We start from the raw sequence: 19,804 nt of genomic DNA, 5'->3' as shown, positions 1-19,804 counted from the left end.
AAATTTTAAAGCAGAAGACAAGGCCCTCTATACACTCAGGCAGATGGAACTAAGAGATTATCTTAGCTTGTTCACTCATTAACCCTTTCTAGATAGTACAGTGAAGGTAGGAGAAATACAATAGAGGCAAGTTCAACTATCCAACATTCAACATCTCAAGTTTATTCAGCATCCATGAGGAAATATAAGTGCTCAATTGAAGTATTTATACCCTTGAATATAGAGCTCCAGATAATGAAATCATTGCAATATTACTGCTCTACTTATGGGATTTTGGTATAAGCAAACTCTACAACATCCCATTTTTCCATGTTCAATTTGGTGCTTTAGTTTAAACAATACAATAGCTCATTGACTGTCAGAATAAAGTTGCCATTTGGGATACTGGAAATCCTGTTTAGGTGTGATCAAAGTTGGAAGCTTGCTTCTCTATGTTCAAAGATGCAAGACCTAGAGGCTCAGAACATCAAGAGCAGGATATCATTAGCGAATAACTTTTAAAGAGGAATGCACACAACACCATTTTTTGGTATTAATGAGCCATAAGAATATGAACACAAATGCTTATTTTAAACATTTTACTACCTTGCAGTCCTTGAAAGAAAAAAACAGATTATGTTTAACAAAACAAGTAGAGGCTGTTCAGAAAGCAGTAAGAATCTCACTGCGATCCTCTCCCTGAAAATTTGTACAACACACATTTAAATCAGCTACTTTGTTTGCACAGGCCTCTGTTTTCTGTAACTATGCAGATTAGACAGATCTAGCCACAACTTTACATTGCGTAATTATGTTATGATTAAGAGAACAGATAGGAATCCTTTGAAATAGCAGTTTGCGTAGGGAAGGATAAAAAAAAAAATATCCCCATATTGCTCCTGGTTCATAAGGACAATCAGAAGGCCTAAGAAATATTGACACTATCACTGAATACAAAGACAAAACACAAGATTTGCCATTTGCAGCTTTAAAATATGTTTTGTGTTACTCTAAAAAAATATGTATATGTTAGTTTTAAAAAGGTGGTTATATTCACTAAACAAGGGAAATTTCTCTGGGGACACAATGGGTTGGGATTCACCCCATCAGTGGAAACCACTTGCACAATGGGGTTTTCTCCCACTCTCCTCCCAACAAGCTGCAAAATTCGGCTTAGGGGGGTTTCGAGGAAAAGCCCAGAACAGCATGCAGGGGGAGGAGAGCAGCTTCCAAGAGTAGCTCACATATACTCACATTACTCCCTCTGTGCTCTACAGTCCTCCTTTCAAAGAAGGAAAGCCTGTCACTTTCAGGGTGATGAGCACCAGGCACCTTTTCGGCAGCAACCTATTTTGTGTTTAAAGAAGGCTTGATGACCACAATAATATTCCTTATTTGGTGTGTCTGCTGCCTCTTAGCAAAGCAAATTGTAGTTCAACAATATCTTGAGGGCATCAGATTGGAGAAGGCTGGTTTAAAGAATAACATAATCTGCTCTACCTATGTCACAAATGGTTTAAAGTGGTTCTTTAGCTTAACTATTTTGTGACTTTGTGTAGCAAGCCACTTCAAATATCGTTCCACTAAGAGAGATTCTGTAGCCAGAATCAGCCCCTTGATCGTCAATACATTTGCTAGATACCATTACTGAAACTGTGCAGCATACTTTTTCACCGGACTTTAAAAATATGTAGACACTCCCTTAGTTTTAAATAGCAGGGTGACAGCAGGAATTATTAATGGCACTACTTTGAATACTACACCATTCAAGCACTTTGGTTTATTTACAAGTTCTGGAATCTCTAGTTGCAGATGACTACTTTTAAACCTGTGATTTAGTTTGAACAATACTGCCAACTTTCATAAATCACTCAGTATTGCCATCTTCATGCAGTCTGACATCATTAGAAATTCTTCACGATGGTGAGGATTTGCATTTAATCAGCAACATGCAAAAACCACAGCCTTACCTGTGACATAGCTTTCTAAAGCTTTAGGCACTAGTGATTTAGCAGCTCTTAGGTCTGCTGATGAGCATTTGCCTGTCTCTAGGCCAAGTGACATTCCCATTCGCTTTAATACTTCAGTGTCATCATGGATCTCAAAAGTGCTATCAAAATTAAAAAGGTATTCAAATCTGTAAGAGGGGAAAAATGAGTGAGATTTCCTAGTGCAGCTTAGATGCATTTTCTAAATTATATGTTAGTAAGTGCCCAAATACAATTACACTTGCAGGAGTCAAAGCTATATTTAAAACATAACTAGGTACAGAAAGTGCTTCTGATTGCATCTGGTCAACTGCCATCTCAGCAGGGTACAAATTATTATATTTCCCCAATTAAAAACACTTTTTCCATGCGAGGCAATAGGAGTCCATAAACTTTTCCCCCTCATTAAACAGATTCAAAGTTGAGGGGAAATCTTGCTTTAGCCAAAATCTTTTCTTGTACTAAACCAAATGGATTTTAAAGGTCATCTACAGACTCCTCACTCAAATTCAGTGCCCCCCTTCCTGCCCACCAAATGCATTTTAAGTGTATTTCATCCCTAATTAGGTTCTTTAGCCGTATAAAATTGGTAAAAATAACTTATAGGACAGCTTATAATTGCTACTGCTACTAGAAAAGCTGTTCCAGAAACAATATATTTTGTTGTTAGCCAGCTTTATTATGAAAGTTTTTATAACACAAATTTGAATATAAAACCAGGCGTCAAGAATTCTGCTTACCACCGTAAGTGTGGTGGTGCCTTCTGGCCAGCATAACCAACAGCCAAAAACAAAGTGAAAGGGGAAAATGTACTATTTTAAAAAAATTAAAAATCTTTATTTCAAAAATAATCACAAATACCAATATACTGATAACAACATCTTAGCAGGTCAAATCCTATACAATATCAAAATCTTTCATCAGGCGGACCAAACATAAAAAACTCAACATGAATTGGGAGAGAAATGGGTAAAATCTGGTGGCAAATTGATATTTTTTTTTAATTTAGAAAAAAAGTTTCTTAGGCTTACTACAAAGCACTCAACACTACAGCATGTACTTTCATATCACACTCACTTGTCAGGAGAGATGCTGCAATCTATGACGGTACTTTTGCTTGTGTTTATTACTAGAAAAGGCAGTTGTATTGTAGAATTTAAAGCTGGAGCACCCTGAGTCTGTTGTTCGTTTTGTTGATTTCTTTGTACCAAATTTTTGAAAGCAATTTGCTGTAGAAGGAAATGAAAATTATCAAATTTTAAAACACATAACAAAACCTGTTACAGATAGGTAGCCGTGTTGGTCTGCCATACTCAAAATAAAAAAATTCCTTCCAGTAGCACCTTAAAGACCAACTAAGTTAGTTCTTGGTATGAGCTTTCGTGTGCATGCACACTTCTTCAGATACACACTTCAGATACACACTTCTTCAGTGTAACTGAAGAAGTGTGCATGCACATGAAAGCTCATACCAAGAACTAACTTAGTTGGTCTTTAAGGTGCTACTGGAAGGAATTTTTTTATTATAACAAAACCTGTCCTAGATTATTGTGTCAGAAAATGAGAATTGTTTTAGTATTAGATGAAGCATTGAGAAGCTTAAATTTTAGTATTACTGCAGATTTTGATAAACAAATGTAGGTTAAATCAGAAAATGTCACTGATTTTTTGTGATGCTAGACAGGGAATGGCTTCTGTGTTCATACTGGTTTGTCACAGATTCCTTTGAACATTTATTTGCTGTATTAGGAGACAGGCTGCTTTTTAAAAGGCAAACTTATTTTAGTTTGCAGCTGAAGGAAACATGGAAGTATGCACTCTGCTAGTTTAAGGATGCTTATTTTTATATATATGTATATTTTAAAACCACACCACTTAACACTAGTAAACAACATGCAGTGCATTCAACAAAGTTTTACTCAGAGTAGACTGGCTGAATTTAATGAACATGACTAAGTTAGGTTCATTAATTTCAACAAGCCTACTGTGAGTTAGCTGAACATCCCCCAATGGATTTAAGTGATATCATACATTTGAAAAATATACCTGAAGTATAAGTTCTTGCAGCTGAGCTCTCTTCTCTTTTATACGTTCTATACGCCGTTGTTTCTCTATCTTAAATACGAATATGAAAAGAAAGTTACAAAACAGTAGATAAATACACAGAAGTGTCTTTTCCTCTGGGCCAAGGTGAAACTGCTTCATGACTGTTTTAGGGAACCCGAATCGCAGCATATAGGACATACGGTACATTGCAAAATCGTCAGATGCACTTCAGATGCCATCAGAACCTTTTGTGCTGCATCAATCAAGTAGGGAAGTCAGCAAAGTTTAAGTTAAAAATGAGACAATACTTTAACATGGGGCAGCTAACCAGAACACTGCAATTCTGATTGGGACTTAGGTATAAAAACTATTATATTTTGAAGTTACTGTTTATTGTTTAGTTTCCTTTTAAAGCTGCCCTAAAATTAATATTCCAGAGCAGTTTACAGTATATTTCTTAAGACTAAGATTTTATTATACATCTATAAAAACAGTATGTAAAGATTAATAAACTTCTACATTTTTTTGGCTGGAGTGGGGCCCACACAGATAGCACTCATACTCATAATTTATATAGAATCACTCTACTTAAAGTAGAATTCATGTGTCTCCATTTTATACACAGAAAATACGTTTGCCAATATAAATTTTACACCCCTCACTCACCTCAAGGTTTTGACATTCTTGAGCCGAGTTTGTAGGAAGACCTATCCATTTGATTTCTTTTTTCTCCTTTGAAATAATGTTCATCGCCATCAATACATTGAGGGCATCATAAACTCTCCGCCTAATATTCTTCTGATCATAAACCTGTTTAAAATGCAATACTGTTAAATATATCATCAGCTCACTACAGGTATGAAAAACAGTATTAAATCATTTTAAAATGCATATAAAGGTTTCACTGCAGGCAGGGCATTAATGTGAACACTATAACTAATATTTACGGGCAAAGCTTGTAGAAAACCAAGATATATACAATATCAAACCAGTGGTGGTTCTCCTTCCCAATCACATACATATCTCATATTCTTCCACAGGAATGTGGAAAAGGCATATATAAATTAATGTGAATATTGCCTCTTTAAGTATTTACATGCTCAGAAGTAACTACATAATTGAAAAAAAGTATACAAAATAGGAAAAATATCATGCAAAAAGTTGCCTTGATTATATCCAAAGCTGAACAGGGGCCAAGAGAGGTCTAATTTATTACCTAATTAGCCGTAAGAACAACATTTGCAAGTTTGATTACAGAATTATTAGAGTACTGAATCTTTGAAAGTGCCATGTTATAAGCATGTCTTTTTTATTAAAAACATAAGGCAACATTTGAACAGACTGAAAGGGCAATAAAACATATGTTTTAAACTATAGATTGCTAGACTAAACCATGAAAAATTGAGAAAGCTAACACGTCAACTGATGTTGAATATTAAAGCAGTTTAAATACGTCCAAGCTCTGTGACTGCTGCATTCTTCCCCTTTCTATATATCTGCTCATACTTTTCTAATTTGGGCTCAGCAGAAGCTTCCAAAAGGTGGCTACATCTCCCGCCACCTCACTGCCACCTGCATCATCACTCCCCATACAATCATGTCTCCCCCGCTCACAGGTGTTGCAGAGCTGCAGCCACTCTGCTCCTTGAACCTGGCAGGGCAATCATGGGCGGCGAGAGGAGCGCTCCTCTACTCACCCTTGGACCATGAGATTTCACAATCACAATTTCCTAATGGTAAGATTTCACAACAGCAGCTAGTCTAAAGCTAAAATAGGATTGCTCCAAAATAAGGGAATGGTTCCCATCTACTTCCAAGAGTCAGAAGAACTGCAAAAGTATACAAGTTTGTAAATTCATGGGGCAGGTGTAGGGGAGAGAGAGGAGGGATTCAAAAGCTGAAAATGGGCTAAGGAGCACATGTGAGGTCCCAGGGCTTACAGAATGTTGACAGCCATTGAATCAGAGAGAGACAGACAGACAGACAGCTCTAAAGGAAACTGAAGCCGGACAGACTGTACAAGTTTATTATGTCAATCTATGACTGAAAATAGCTGAGGCATAGATTGGTAAGTGTTTCAGCAAAAGTGGGGTAGGGAAGAAAATTGAGGGTGGGGTGGAAAGAGCACTGGTCTCCTCAAGCCCTTAATAGTTTACACATAATATTTTAATTTGATTATAGAGGAACAAGTGGGTTGCAAAATATTAGATGTGTATGAATGTTACTTTCTACTTACTGAATCTGTAGCTAAGTGGCCATTAGAGTTTGTAAAATCCGATACGAGCTCATCTGCAACTTCATTATAAGATGTTGTTCCTTTATGCTGGACCTTTTCACATACTTTCATTGAAAAATGTCTCAAACCCTTTCCATTTTTATCTCCTTTTCTGCTTCTTTTACTGTGAAGAAAAATTCAAATCTTAAGTTTGACAACAAAGACCAATCACAGATTTTTCATGCTAATCACTATCTGTTTGCTGGAAGGTGCAGTATCTGCAAAAAATGTTTATTTAGGAGACTATGATAAATAATTTATAATGCTAGAATCAGCCATGCAATTTTAATTTCATTCTCTTTCTTGCAAGATACTGCTTTGTGTTTACGTTATGAATATGTTCTTTGCAAAGATTATACAGTACATTAAACCATCTAGCTAGTTTACTAGAATTTTGGAAGTGCAGAAGAACCTACTCTGAAATGTAATCATTTTCAAACCAAAAAACCAGCAGCAAATCAAATAATTTGCTCCAATGCATTTCAAGCTCATGTTTTTCTTCTGGGGATATGATTCTATGTTTTTTGGAAATTCTACAATGGTATACTTGCTTACAACTCACATATAATAGAATCAAATGGTTTGTATTTGCCATTTTTTACTTGCGGCGGCAAAGAAAACCTTGTGGGGTCAGATCAAAAGTACATATAGTTCAGAACTTTGCTCCTGTTAGTAACTAGTTAGACTGTGAAGGCAACAGGCAGAGCATGAGGTCAGTAGCCTATTACTACTGTACAGCCCCCCAGCAGCCAGTATTCAGTGCAATACTGCCCCTGCACCTGAAGTTTCCATATAGTCACATAGGCTCAGGCAGAGGCTTAGTAGACTTGCTAGTAGAGATGGTGGGAACTGAACCTGGGACCTTTTGACATGAAAAGCATATGCTCTACTATGACTCTAACATATTTTTTTACCGTCACTAACTTCACTTTCACTTCCTATATACAAGTAGTAAAATTCAATTGCTATAAAGTCTTACAAGTGTAGCCCTGAAGTGACTGATAAAGCACTGAAGTACATTTACCGGAATTGTGCCTGCAGAAAAACACATTGCGATTTAACTAGATTTTTCTCACCAAAAGTCAATGATAGATCTTATCACCTCTACAAAACTGCATTTCCAAATATTTTGCAAGTTATATAAACAACCGGATAGTTATTAGTTCAAGCCAGACAATCTGTTAGAATAGGTGTGCAAGTACAACAAAGGACAATATTATTTGGTCTATTACAGTAAACTGAACTATTTCAGGGAGATGGAAATGAAATCTTGCTAACAAGGTCAGCATATTCAGGATGCAGCAGTGATACAAACCTTTCCGAAAAATCTGATTCCATAAAGTCTTGAGTTCGTTTTCTATCCCTGTAAACATTAAAAAACAGCACATATCAAAATATGGATTTTAGGCTGTACTAATGTTTCATAGCACAAGTTATACCTATTCTAAATATTTTAAGTACTTGCTTTATTCATTTTTAAAGCTAGTCAAATATATTGAGCATAATTTGTAATAGTTGTAATTGCCCCTAGGGGAATGCAACTTGACTAAACTTAAATAAATTGGAATTTATTTGTACATTGATTGTTTCAAATTATTCAGTGTACACCACTAAGTGATTCCTTGGTTAAACAGTTGATTTTATTTAGATGAATTTATAGAAATAAAACCAATGGGTGACATTCAGTTGTAAGAGTTTTGCTGGGATGAGAAATGTTGTTTCTGTTCAACTTCATTCCCTGATCATCTTCCTGAGCTCTAGCTTAGGAACCTGAAACCTTGCTGGGGAATGGGGGCTGATCAGCAGGCCTTCCTGGACATACTAAATGAGCATCTTATTAGGAAAAAAGGGCAATAACTTCTCCGTAGGGAAGAAGGCCAATGGAAGAGAAATTGTGATAGTCCCAAGAGTTCTTAAGAAAGGAACCCTGGTGGAAGAACTGGATGATAAAACAGCTGGAGAATTATTTCTGCTGCCTTTTGTGGTGCTGGTGCCTGGAGTAGCTCTAGAACAGCTCTTGCCCTTTTCTGACTTTTGCAGAACTCTTGTAGGGACCTGGACAGGAACAAACTGGCCACATCAGTTCTCAAACTGGTCATAACACACTCTGCCCTAGTTCTCTCTTAAAGCAGATTTTTAAGAGGATATGTGGTTTCATTCACATTGTTATATGCTTGTATAAAAGTTTGTGTTTCTTATTGTGTTTGTTGCATTCCGATTATATGTATTAGTTCCTCAATTTCTTAAAAAATGAGATGAAACAACCAGGTCCTCAGTCCATACAATGAACTGTGAAAGTGGTTGATCCTCAAACAAAACCGAGAACCAGGAAAAGCCTGAGTGGTGAAGATGACACCATTTTCCTCTGCTGGTTGCCTGCTCAAGACCTGGGCAGACTGCACCAGATTAGCAGCTGTTTCTCCTGCTGCTTTTCCTGTTTTCATCTTTGCAGGGCCTATATAGCTAAGGTGGGTCTTGGCAGTGCTTCTCCTCCCAACATGCTTTCCTTGTCCTGCCCCTAGAGCAAGGGAGTTATTCAAACAAGCAGACACATGCACTCTGCTTGCTTATCCTCCACAACCAGCCCAAAAGAAGAAGTTCATATGTAGAGCAGCAGCAGCAGGAGACTGGCTCCAACTATCAGAAACCATCCCACATCTTTGACTGGAAGGCGCTGTGGGTAAATGGGTGTTAGGTAGTTTGCCTGTTCTGGATGGGGTTGCACTGCCTCTAGTTTGCTACCAAGCCAGGTTAAAGTACCTGTCATTAATGTATGGAGCCTTAAGCAACTTGGGAACCATTTACCTGAGAGAACCTTTCCTCTTATATATAGACCTATCTGATTACTAAGATGTTTAGAAGAGGCCCCGCTAGCTGTGCCATAAGCGAGAGAACTCAACTGTGTGGCACAAAGAAATGGGCTTTGTATCTTCTTTGTCTTTTATTGTGAAAATTTAATAAAATATTTAAAAACAACAACAAAGAAATGGGCCTTCTCATGATTACTATTTTACTGTTTGATGTTTTATCGTGTTTTTAATATTCTGTTGGGAGCTGCCCAGAGATGGATGGGGTAAAAATATTTATTATTATTATTATTATTATTATTATTAATATTATTATTTCACAGAAATATTTGGATACAATCACTATAAGGAGGAAGGAAAGGTCACACTGGGGGAAGTGGTGTTTGTCTGTGGAAGAGGACATACAATCTGATAAGCTAGAAATCACAAAAGAGGAAGGCTTCTCTACCAAATCATTGTGGGTGAAGATAGCATAGATGTAAATATTGTTGAAGCTATCCTATTCAATATATATATGTAAATGGACAATGGCTAAGAAAATCCAACATGGCCACATTTGATAATGAGGGGATTGGTAAAAATAAAAATAAAAATATATATTGTGATCCTCGGATGAAAGGTGGTATAGAAAATTCATTGTTATTATGATTATTAAGTTGAAAAGGAAAGTCAAGAGGGTTGGATTTCTCCAAAATCCTTATGAGTTATTTAAAACCACAAAATTAGATACCACAGATCAAGAAAAGATATGACCAAGGCTAATAGGGTGCCTGTGCCATTAATGAGCAACATAAAAGAAGCCATTAGAGACAAGAAAACTTCCTTTAGAAAATGGAAGTCTTGTTGAAATGTGGACATGAACAGGAACACAATTTTTGGCAAAATAAATACAAACAGACAATAAGGGATGCCGAAAGATAACTAAGGAGCACATTGCTAAAAACATGAAAACCACGAACCAAGAAATATTTAAATACATTAGTATCAAGAGACCAGCTAGGAAGGCAGTTGGACCTTTGGATGACAATAGAGTCAAAGGTGTATTGAAGTAGGATAAGGAGATTGTGGAGAGGATAAATGAATTATATGCATCTATCTTCACCGTGGAAGATATAGGGCAGTTCCCTGTGCTGAAATTAACTTTCACAGTGTGAGGAACTGCAGCAAATAGTGGAGATAAGAGACTAAGTTTGAGGTATTATTGACAAAAGAATTAAAAATGACAGGTTGCCAGATCTGGATGGCTGCCACCCAAAAGTTCTTAAAGAACTCAAATGTGAAATCACTGATCCACTACCAAAAAGCCAGAGGAAAGCATTGTCAAAGACAAAATTACCAAGCATAGTGGAACCAGTGGGGCTTCTATAAGGGTAAGTCCTGTCTCTCTAACCTGTAATTTTTTTTAAGAGTGTCAACAGGCATATGATAGAGGTGATCCAGCTGACATGTATTTTGACTTTTAAAAAGCTTTTGATGCAAGATCACACCAGTCATGGAATAAGAGAAGTCCTCTGGTTAAGAAACAGGAAACAAAGTAGGGATAAATGGACAGTTCTCACAATGAAGAGATGTAGAACGTGGGGTCCCTCAAGGATCAATATTGGGACCTGTCCTTTTTAACTTGTTCATAAATCATTTAGTTAGGGGTACGCAGTGAGGCAGTCAAGTTTGCTCATGATATGAAATTGTTCCGGGTGGCAATAACAAAAAGGAGCTGTGAAGGATCTCTCGAAACTGAGTTGAATGGGCAATAAAATGCCAAATGCAATTCAATGTATGCAAGTGAAAAGTGATGCATGTAGGGGCAAAAAGAACATCAATTTCACATATATGCTCATAGGGTCTAAAGTGGCAGTGACTGACCAGGAGTGAGACCTTTGGGTTGTAGTGGATAGCTTTCTGAAGTTGTTTACTCTGCTTCTTAGCTAGCTGGGAGAAGTGAAGGTGAAAGATAATGAGTGCCCTAAAGGATAGAGGGTTTTTAATATATATATATATATTCCTGTATTCCATACCTGCAAGTTAAAGAGATCTTGGATAACTTAGGCAAACAAAAGCAGATGATGTTACAGCAACCATATCTCTAGTTACCAAAAATTAAGACTATCTCTAGCACCATATAGATCTTACAAGCTTCTAAAAAGAGTGAAAATAGATAAAGCAACTCAGCAATAAACCAAGCTCAGCTGCTAAATTCAAAGTGTTCACCCCTTCCAATTACTTTATATATATTATCAGCATGAAATCAAAATCTTTGCCATTCTAATGAACAATGAATATTTAAAATGTTTTAAATAGCACAGCTTCAAAACCGTTCAGAATAGCTGCATAGTAAGGCCCAAAATACCTCTTAACTTCTTGATGAAGAGCAAAGCTCTATGCAACTGCAGCCCATTTTGTTGCTCACCAATGGAACTTACACTGGCAAACTAGATTTTAAAAGAATAGCCTTTTCTTAGCCCTACTTCCAGATTGGCATACTTCTCTAATATGCAAGTGTGATGCTATACATACAACAGAAATTTAAGGAAGGAGTAAGGACTTGTTTTAATTGCGCAAATAGTCTCCATTATTTCTATCATCCCATATATGAATTATGTAACTTAATGAAGCTTGACCAAAGTCAAGCGGCTACATGTTTGCATACAAAAGTCAAAAGGTGCATTAAGTAGAATTCCTAACTTATGAAGAAAACATGGAACTCAGAATGAACATGCAAGAGCGGATTATTTACCCTGGAACCCAGCCAGTGGCTTCAGTTATATGCATCTGTGTGACCATGGCTGATGCTGTGGTGTAGGGACACCCAATGAGAACACTTCCCGAATTGGTCAGTCTTTGTGGTGTGCTTATAATCTATGGAAATTAGAGAAAGAACAAATTAAACTCTGCAAAGCAAACCTGAACACAGAAACAGTAAAATACATCTTTTATGGAGCTTAAACCAGAATACTGTGGTACCTCAGGTTACAGACGCTTCAGGTTACAGACTCCGCTAACCCAGAAATAGTACCTCAGGTTAAGAACTTTGCTTCAGGATGAGAACAGAAATTGTGCTCCGGTGCCACGGTGGCAGCGGAAGGCCCCATTAGCTAAAGTGGTACCTCAGGTTAAGAACAGTTTCATGTTAAGAACGGACCTCCAGAACGAATTAAGTTCTTAACCTGAGGTACCACTGTATCAGTATATATCCTCAAAAATACACAATGAAAGTGTGGAAGTGTACAATTTTCAGACTTGGGACTGTGTTAAGAGATTAATGATGCTGGGATAAACTCTTAATATTTAGAATCAGAGTTGGAAGAGATCTAAAAAATCATGTTGCAGGAATAAAGCCTCTCCAAGGCAATCTATTCCACTGTCAAACGGAACATACCAGCAAGAGGATACTCCTAATTTTTAGCCTAAATCCTTTTGATACAATTGATTTGGGTACTGCCCTCTGTAAAACAAATTACAATATCATGCATGTGTGAGTCATTCAAATATGGTCATTGTATCGCCTTTCAGTGTTTCCTCACAGGACATGGTCTCCAGCTCTTTCACTCTTGTCACTCTCCTCTGGACATGTTCCAGTTTGTCATTATCCTTCTTAAACTGACATTTCAAGAATACAGAGTGGTACCATTACTTCCAATGACCTGGATGCTATATGTCTGTTGATGCAACCTAGAATTGCATTAGTCCCGTTAGCTGCTGCACTGCACTGCACTGCTGACTTATTTCATAGTTTAAACAGGAAGTCTACATTTTCCATGCATCTATTCCATATCAAATGGTCTATAAACACAGCATGAGTTTTCAGTGTTGGCTACACCCTTAAGAAACTTTTGCAACAAGGTCAGCATGATGTCAGCCAGATGCTGTCCTATTGAGCGGCCACCTTCTCTTTGTTGAACTGCCAATCAAAACACACACAAATCCATGATAGTAGAAGATGCTCTGTCCTATTGACTTAGGAAACTGAATTCTTCTTAACCATAATATGGGTTGTAACAATATCTTTCTACTTCCCAAGAGTAAATGTTACAATAAATGTTGCCAAGAAAATATTAAGAATATTAAAAATATTAAGAATGCAGTTCTTATTCACTTTACAGTGAATTAAAAATATATTTAAAAAATTTGTTAGTAGAAGAGTGCTTTACTTGAGTAGAAGGAATAATTTAGCAAGATCGAATGTGGAGGTGGTGGAGCAGAATCCTACCATCAGGCCCTAACCCCAACACATGTTCAATTCAAAATCTGTACAGAGTTCAGGTCCTCCACACCTGGCCTGAAATAGCTAAGCAGGGTTAGGTAAGACAGGAAGATAACAATTCACTTCCTTGCAATTTTCCTTAACGATGAAAACACAAAATTGTGCAATAACCTGATTTTTCTTTGTGAGCCTGTTCAAACAATGGTTGCCTCCTGGAGGCAAAGTATTGTCTAAACAAGCCAAATTTCAGAATGTAGAGTTCTTTCACATGAGTGGCGTTCACAGCATTTATGGGGGGGAAATATGTATACTGATGGTTTAAGATAAGGAGATTAGATCATTCTGTATGGCAACATATTTTCAACTGAGAAAAACAAAGAATATAAAACCCCAAATGTAACAGAATTAGGCATGCATATAAACTTATGCTAAACTACAAGTAACCAAATGAAGCATATTTATGGGCCTGGCTGCATAAAAGTTTTTGTGGTGCAGAGTTCAGCAGCAATCTTGAAAGATGAAAAATAAACAATGTTCAGCGATATGCCATTAGGTCTCATCTGAGTATCATCCACTTAGTTATTAACCTTGACATAGGCCTGTACAAACTGGAATTCTAGGATCTAAAAGCGCTTCAGTTTGAGACAGTTAAGGCTTAACAAATTCACTAATGCACAAAACAGTATGAAACTTATATGATGCCCATCTTAACTTCCATGCCATGCAAGTAGTAAATATATTCTGGTCTAATGTTGTAATCAAAACTCAAAGCAAATTTTTTAAGCAGCAAAACTCAAGCCTTCATCAGATTACACTTAAGTTTTGTTAGTTTGACAGATCCCCCATGCCAAATGTCATTCTAATAGGGAGTACGTCCTTTTGATTTTAAGATGGCTAAACTTTTCAAGCTGAAACACAACATGCTTCAACTATGAAGCCACTTCTGCAGCTCTACAATACCGTGCAGAGTTGCAAATGTACACACCCTGGTCTTGCAGACACACATCTATGAATAGTTCAGAAATGAACATATTAACACACCCTTGCATTGGTATACTATACAGCTGTTGTCACAAATCATGCCCCTTTAAAACATGGCTCAGAAGTGCTAATAATATTTTTTTAAAAAATTCTAGTGTTCATGCCTGCAAACAGCACACAAAGCTTTCCCATTTCAAGACTAAATTTTATTGATTGAAATATTAAATATTTGGTATTACAGTACTAACTATACCATCACTACAGTCTGTGTGAAGCAATAGACTATAGACTAAGAATGCTACATTTTGTATTTTATTTGAATACAAGAATAGTGGTTAGTTTCTAGTTGCGGTATCTTTTAACTCTACTCTACTGCCATCTACTGTAAAAATTCTAAAAATGCAGACAATAGGGTTCATTGCTTGAAAGGGCTCACCCAAAAACCAGAACAAAAGTAGACAAAACCATTTTGAACATTTTGAGCCAGGCAATGCCAGCTTACTATAAAACCAGCGCAGATGTAACACCTCCGATCTTTTAACTGTGCTCAGAAGATTGGGAGCATGCCACTTACAAGCTCTCTTTCTCCCATGCTGGGCTATGATAATTTTAAATGAAAATAAGAGAGAAACTGGCACACGAGAAGTATACAAGTCCTCTGTAACTCAATGAAATATACTATTGGTGCCCAAAGAGGGTAGAAACACCCCTTACAACACATTTTGCTGCAGGCCTCAAAAATGACTGCACTATGGAGAAGAGGACGACGACTCCACAACTATTGGTGAATGACTGAGATAAAAAAGAGGCAGAGAAGTCACAAAGATGTACACATTATGTTGCAGGTCTCTTCCCTCTCCCTGCACCAGTTTCCTTGAACAGAACAGTCATCAATAAAGCAGCAGCTTTTTCATACTAATAGGATTCCCCAGATGCAAAATATATACCAAAACAGTCCAACAAGGGCATCTTGAGTTTTTATGCTTACAAAATGGGGAGAGGGTAACAGAAGCAGAGGATGGAAGTCTGAGTCTTAGACTAATTCCAAGCTAGGAAAGTAGATAGAAACTAACCTACAGTCCTACATTGATGCATCAGATAGGGCAGACCTAGCTAGTGGGGGGGGGGGAGGGAGTATCTCATCAACAAAAAATGTAGTCTTGGCTTTCAGTTTCCCAAGCAAACAAAAAACAGTTGTGAAGATGGAAATCCAGCAGTGGTGTGGGGGCTATCCCTTACATGGCACTGAATATCTCATGTTGTGTTAGTGGTAGATAGATCAGTTAATGTGGCAGCCCAGTGTGTGGCATCTGTGAAAAGGCAAATTCACTAGGAAAATGACTGAAAATAAGTCTATCAATGTCATATGCTTTCATATTAATCTATGCTGTCATACCACTTGAAATACTGTGTACAGTTCTGGGTGACATGCCTCAACCGTGTAGAACTAGAAATGGGCAACTAAGATGACCAAGGGCTGAAGCTAGACCCCTATCAAGAACTGCTATAATGTCTGGGCCTTTTTAGTTAAAAAAAATGGTAAGTGAGAGGTGACATATTGGAGATGTGTAAGATTATGCATGGTGTGCAGAAAGTGGATGGGTAAGTTTTTCTCCTTATCACATAAGACTAGAACACAGGGTCTTCCAATGAAGCTGACTAATGCAAGGTGCTTCAGAAGCCCAGCATATCTGAAGGGATGAGACCTTCTCCCTCCTCTCCAGAAATAGCAGTCTTTTGATACTGTACCAGAGTTCATAGTTTACTGCCACTAAATTTTAGGTGAATATGTATTGTTCAAAGACAAGATAGCTGCAGCTACCTTCAAAGTTTCCTATTATCGCGTAACATTTTAGATTTTAAAACTGGCATTCAAGGTCACTAGTATAAAATTATATGCTGAAAACAAGATGTATCTTTCAGCAGAACTAGAAACTTTGAATATGTAACATGAAAAACCTATTTCCCCTCCGTTGCCCAGTAAGGGAACAACAATTAAAAACTGAACCTATTTAGTTTTGACATGGCCTAATGATTATTGGCTTGAGGTGGTGGTCTTTTACAATGGTGGCGTTAGTGTTACAGAACACACACCTTGCTAAACACCAAGACGCCCCATCTGTATTGGCATCCTGTATATTTTGAAACTGCACCTGCTTACGGAGGCATTTCCTTGATATTTTGACCCAAGCCTTCTGTTCTAATGGGATTCTTTTATTATGTATTTTAATTGTGGATGTTTTTATTTTAATGCTGTGTGGTTGGTTTTTATACATGTAAACAACTTAGAAGTCTATTTTGGCATTGATCTGTATATAAATTAAAAATAATTTCAACTTTTTCTCCTGCAATTTACCATTCAGGAATGCCTTTATTTGTTTTGGTAACCTAAATATCACTGTAAACTCAGGGCTAAGGTGACAAGTATTAAAAAAGCAGGATATAATTATTTTCTGCGCCGTACTGCACATTCAGGAGCTATAAACTCCAAATTAGCTGCTAGTTGCAGCAGGGCAACTCTTGCAGTTCACTACAAAGACAGGATCTGAATTAAGTGAAGTTCTTAACCAAATCCATCAAATTGTTTTGAGCCTCAGTCAAAGATGCACACACCTGAACAGCCAACCATAGTACATATTAGCTTACCGTATTTTTCGCCCCATAAGACGCACTTTTTCCCCTCCAAAAATGAAGGGGAAATCGGGGGTGCGTCTTATGGGGCGAATGCCTGCAAGCCTCGCGCGCCCGGCAGGAGGTCCCACCGGGTGTGCGAGGCTTGGAGCGGCAGCCTGTCGCCCGAAGCAGGGGGAGCCCTCCGGAGGGCTCTCCCTGCTTCGGGCGAGTGTCTGCAAGCCTCGCGCACCCGGCAGGAGGTCCCACCGGGTGCGCGAGGCTTGGGACGGCAGCCTGTCGCCCGAAGCACGGGGAGCCCTGGGAGGGCTCCCCCTGCTTCGGGCGAGTGTCTGCAAGCCTCGCGCACCCGGCAGGAGGTCCCACCGGGTGCGCGAGGCTTGGGGCGGCAGCCTGTCACCCGAAGCACGGGGAGCCCTCGGGAGGGCTCTCCCTGCTTCGGGCGAGTGTCTGCAAGCCTCGCGCACCCGACAGGAGGTCCCACCGGGTGCGCGAGGCTTGGGGCGGCAGCCTGTCGCCCGAAGCACGGGGAGCCCTCGGGAGGCCTCCCCCTGCTTTGGGCGAGTGTCTGCAAGCCTCGCGCACCCGGCAGGAGGTCCCACCGGGTGTGCGAGGCTTGGGGCGGCAGCGGACTGCTTGCACGCACCTAGAAGCTTGGAGCGAGCTGAGCTCAGCACGCCCCAAGCTCCTGGTGTAGCGCAGCGATCCGCTAGCCCTGGGAGAGCCCCGCGTCTCTCCCAAGGCTAGCGGACTGCTTGCGCGCACCTAGAAGCTTGGGGCGCGCTGAGCTCAGCACGCCCCAAGCTCCTGGTGTAGCGCAGCGATCCGCTAGCCCTGGGAGAGCCCCGCGGCTCTCCCAGGGCTAGCGGACTGCTTGCTGGCACGCAGAAGCTTGGGGCGCGCTGACCTCAGCTCGCCCCAAGCTTCTGGATTAGCACAGGGGTCCGCTAGCCCTGGGAGAGGCGCCCGGCTCTCCCACGCTAGCGGAGACCTTGCCAGCACGCAGAAGCTTGGGGCGCGCTGAGCTCTGCACGCCCCAAGCTCCTGGTGTAGCGCAGCGCACCTGGGGGGGGGAATAAACTTTTTCCCCCTTTATTTCCCCCCCAAAAAACTAGGTGCGTCTTATGGGCCGGTGCATCTTATGGGGCGAAAAATACGGTATATCTTTTCTCCATGTCACACCACAACCGTTCTAAAAGCTACGAACTTGCACTTTTATGGGCTTTATTTGCTAAGAATGTCTGGTCTAAAAAATTGCCAATTCCATCTGCTAGGATGATTCACTGATTGAGGGAGTTGCTGTACATTCTTGGATAACAAAAGTAAATCTTGATTTGATGCCCGATCAGATCTTTAAGAATTATGGGCAGCATGCATGATCACCACATTTTTTCTTTAAAATAAATGCTTAAGCATAGTAGCATATTTGGTCATTAACGTGATTTAGGTTAGATGACAAAGGACTATGAACTAAGGAGTAAGACAATCAAACTGCAGAAAAGTAGCCTTTAAGTTGCCCAACAATAGTCAGAGTGGAAGTGACAGCATAAAATGCATTTAACTTATTATTGCATAACAAACTTCAAATATTACCATGTTCTACTACGCAATGCAGTTTTATAGAGACAGGTGCTAAAAATTCTGCTAGTGGCATGCTGGTTCTACTACCAAAAGATAAAATAATCTGGTAATAGACTGGAAATTGCAGGGGAGACATGGATCAATATTTTGTGCTATACAGAAAGAAGTGTTCAGTGGAATAAAAAAAGTCATGTGTATTATTTTTTTGCTCTTGTTTCTACAAGTAGAACTATACCAATTAACTTTATTTGTTAAAAGCCAGATTTTTGCCAAGAATCAAGCATACAATGGACATTTGTTTACACTAAGCAAGGAAACTATTGCAAGGGAGTAGCAGGAAATATTGTGTAACTGTTTCTCAGTTTAACCACTAAGTGCGACTGCACAACAAGCTCAGTATCATTCCAGAACATCAGCAGAACTGCATTTATTAATAGCAGTCATACCAGTGCTTTCAAAATAGTGTTTCAACATGGCATGCCTAGAAATCAATGTTTCATTAAGCACCAATTATGATGTTCTCTATTCAGAATCCTAAACTTTTACTAGCAACTAATGCTTACAACTAGTTGTGTTTTTTTAAAAATAAACCAAACATTATTCATAATAAAGAGTACTGGTACGCTGTCAGTTGGAAAGGAAATCTGGCATGAGTTTCTACAGTGCAATGCTGTGAAAGAAAAACAGTACTTACCATTTGGGGTTCGACATTCACATTTATTGGTGCAAATGTTTTTGGCAAACTCTTAGATGGTGAGTTGATGGTATACACTGGTAGTGCAATTATGGAAATATTTTCTAAAAAAGGAAAGCCATCAGTATTATTTCTACAGAGAAAACAGTATGGCTATGGAAACAATTTTGCCATGTAAGCATGCCAGTAAAAATGCTGTTAAGGAAACAGACACATTGCAAGAAATGAGAAAGGCATTGTGTATTTTTAATTTAAATCCCAGTTTTCCCTCAAGGAGTACAGAAAGTAAGTTTACCCTCACAACTCTGTGAGGCAGGTGAGGAAGATATAGGGACTTGCCCTAGACCACCTAGTGAGCTTTGCAGCTGAGCAGAGGGGCAATTGTTTTCACACATTCAAACTCAACGTTAGCTATTGATTCATAACACTGGTTCAAAAAAACCCAAAGACAATGAGCACTGCTTCATGGAACTCATTGGCTCTAGAAATGTTAAGTAGCATGTTCCTAACATGACTACCATTTTCTAAGCAATGAACAAAGACTAAAAGATTAAACAACCCCTGCCTGCAGGCTAACAATCTAATTGAAATGAATCGTGAGGGAAGAGGAAAACAAACATA

The 19,804-nt window shown here is 38.9% G+C and overlaps 1 protein-coding gene across 4 annotated transcripts in view; it reads right to left on the bottom strand.

Annotated features, from left to right (window-relative positions):
* The window catches only part of TFDP2 (transcription factor Dp-2), a 37,269-nt gene that overhangs the window by 7,619 nt on the left and 9,846 nt on the right, over window positions 1–19,804 (bottom strand). For 3 of the 4 annotated variants that reach the window (XM_082224522.1, XM_082224524.1, XM_082224523.1), the window contains 8 exons: window positions 19,184–19,287; window positions 11,830–11,951; window positions 7,604–7,651; window positions 6,250–6,412; window positions 4,680–4,823; window positions 4,014–4,082; window positions 3,045–3,196; window positions 1,950–2,116 (listed from right to left, as the gene is read on the bottom strand). In XM_082224522.1, the coding sequence (XP_082080648.1) occupies window positions 1,950–2,116; window positions 3,045–3,196; window positions 4,014–4,082; window positions 4,680–4,823; window positions 6,250–6,412; window positions 7,604–7,651; window positions 11,830–11,951; window positions 19,184–19,186 (868 nt within the window). In that variant the 5' untranslated portion in view covers window positions 19,187–19,287. The remainder of the gene's footprint in view (window positions 1–1,949; window positions 2,117–3,044; window positions 3,197–4,013; window positions 4,083–4,679; window positions 4,824–6,249; window positions 6,413–7,603; window positions 7,652–11,829; window positions 11,952–19,183; window positions 19,288–19,804) is intronic. The other variant, XM_082224525.1, reaches the window with a different exon arrangement.

Source organism: Podarcis vaucheri (genome assembly GCF_965113315.1).
Source record: "Podarcis vaucheri genome assembly, chromosome: 5".
Taxonomy (NCBI): domain Eukaryota; kingdom Metazoa; phylum Chordata; class Lepidosauria; order Squamata; family Lacertidae; genus Podarcis; species Podarcis vaucheri.
Note: the sequence above shows the minus strand (reverse complement) of the source record. Positions and strands in the feature narration are given on the sequence as shown.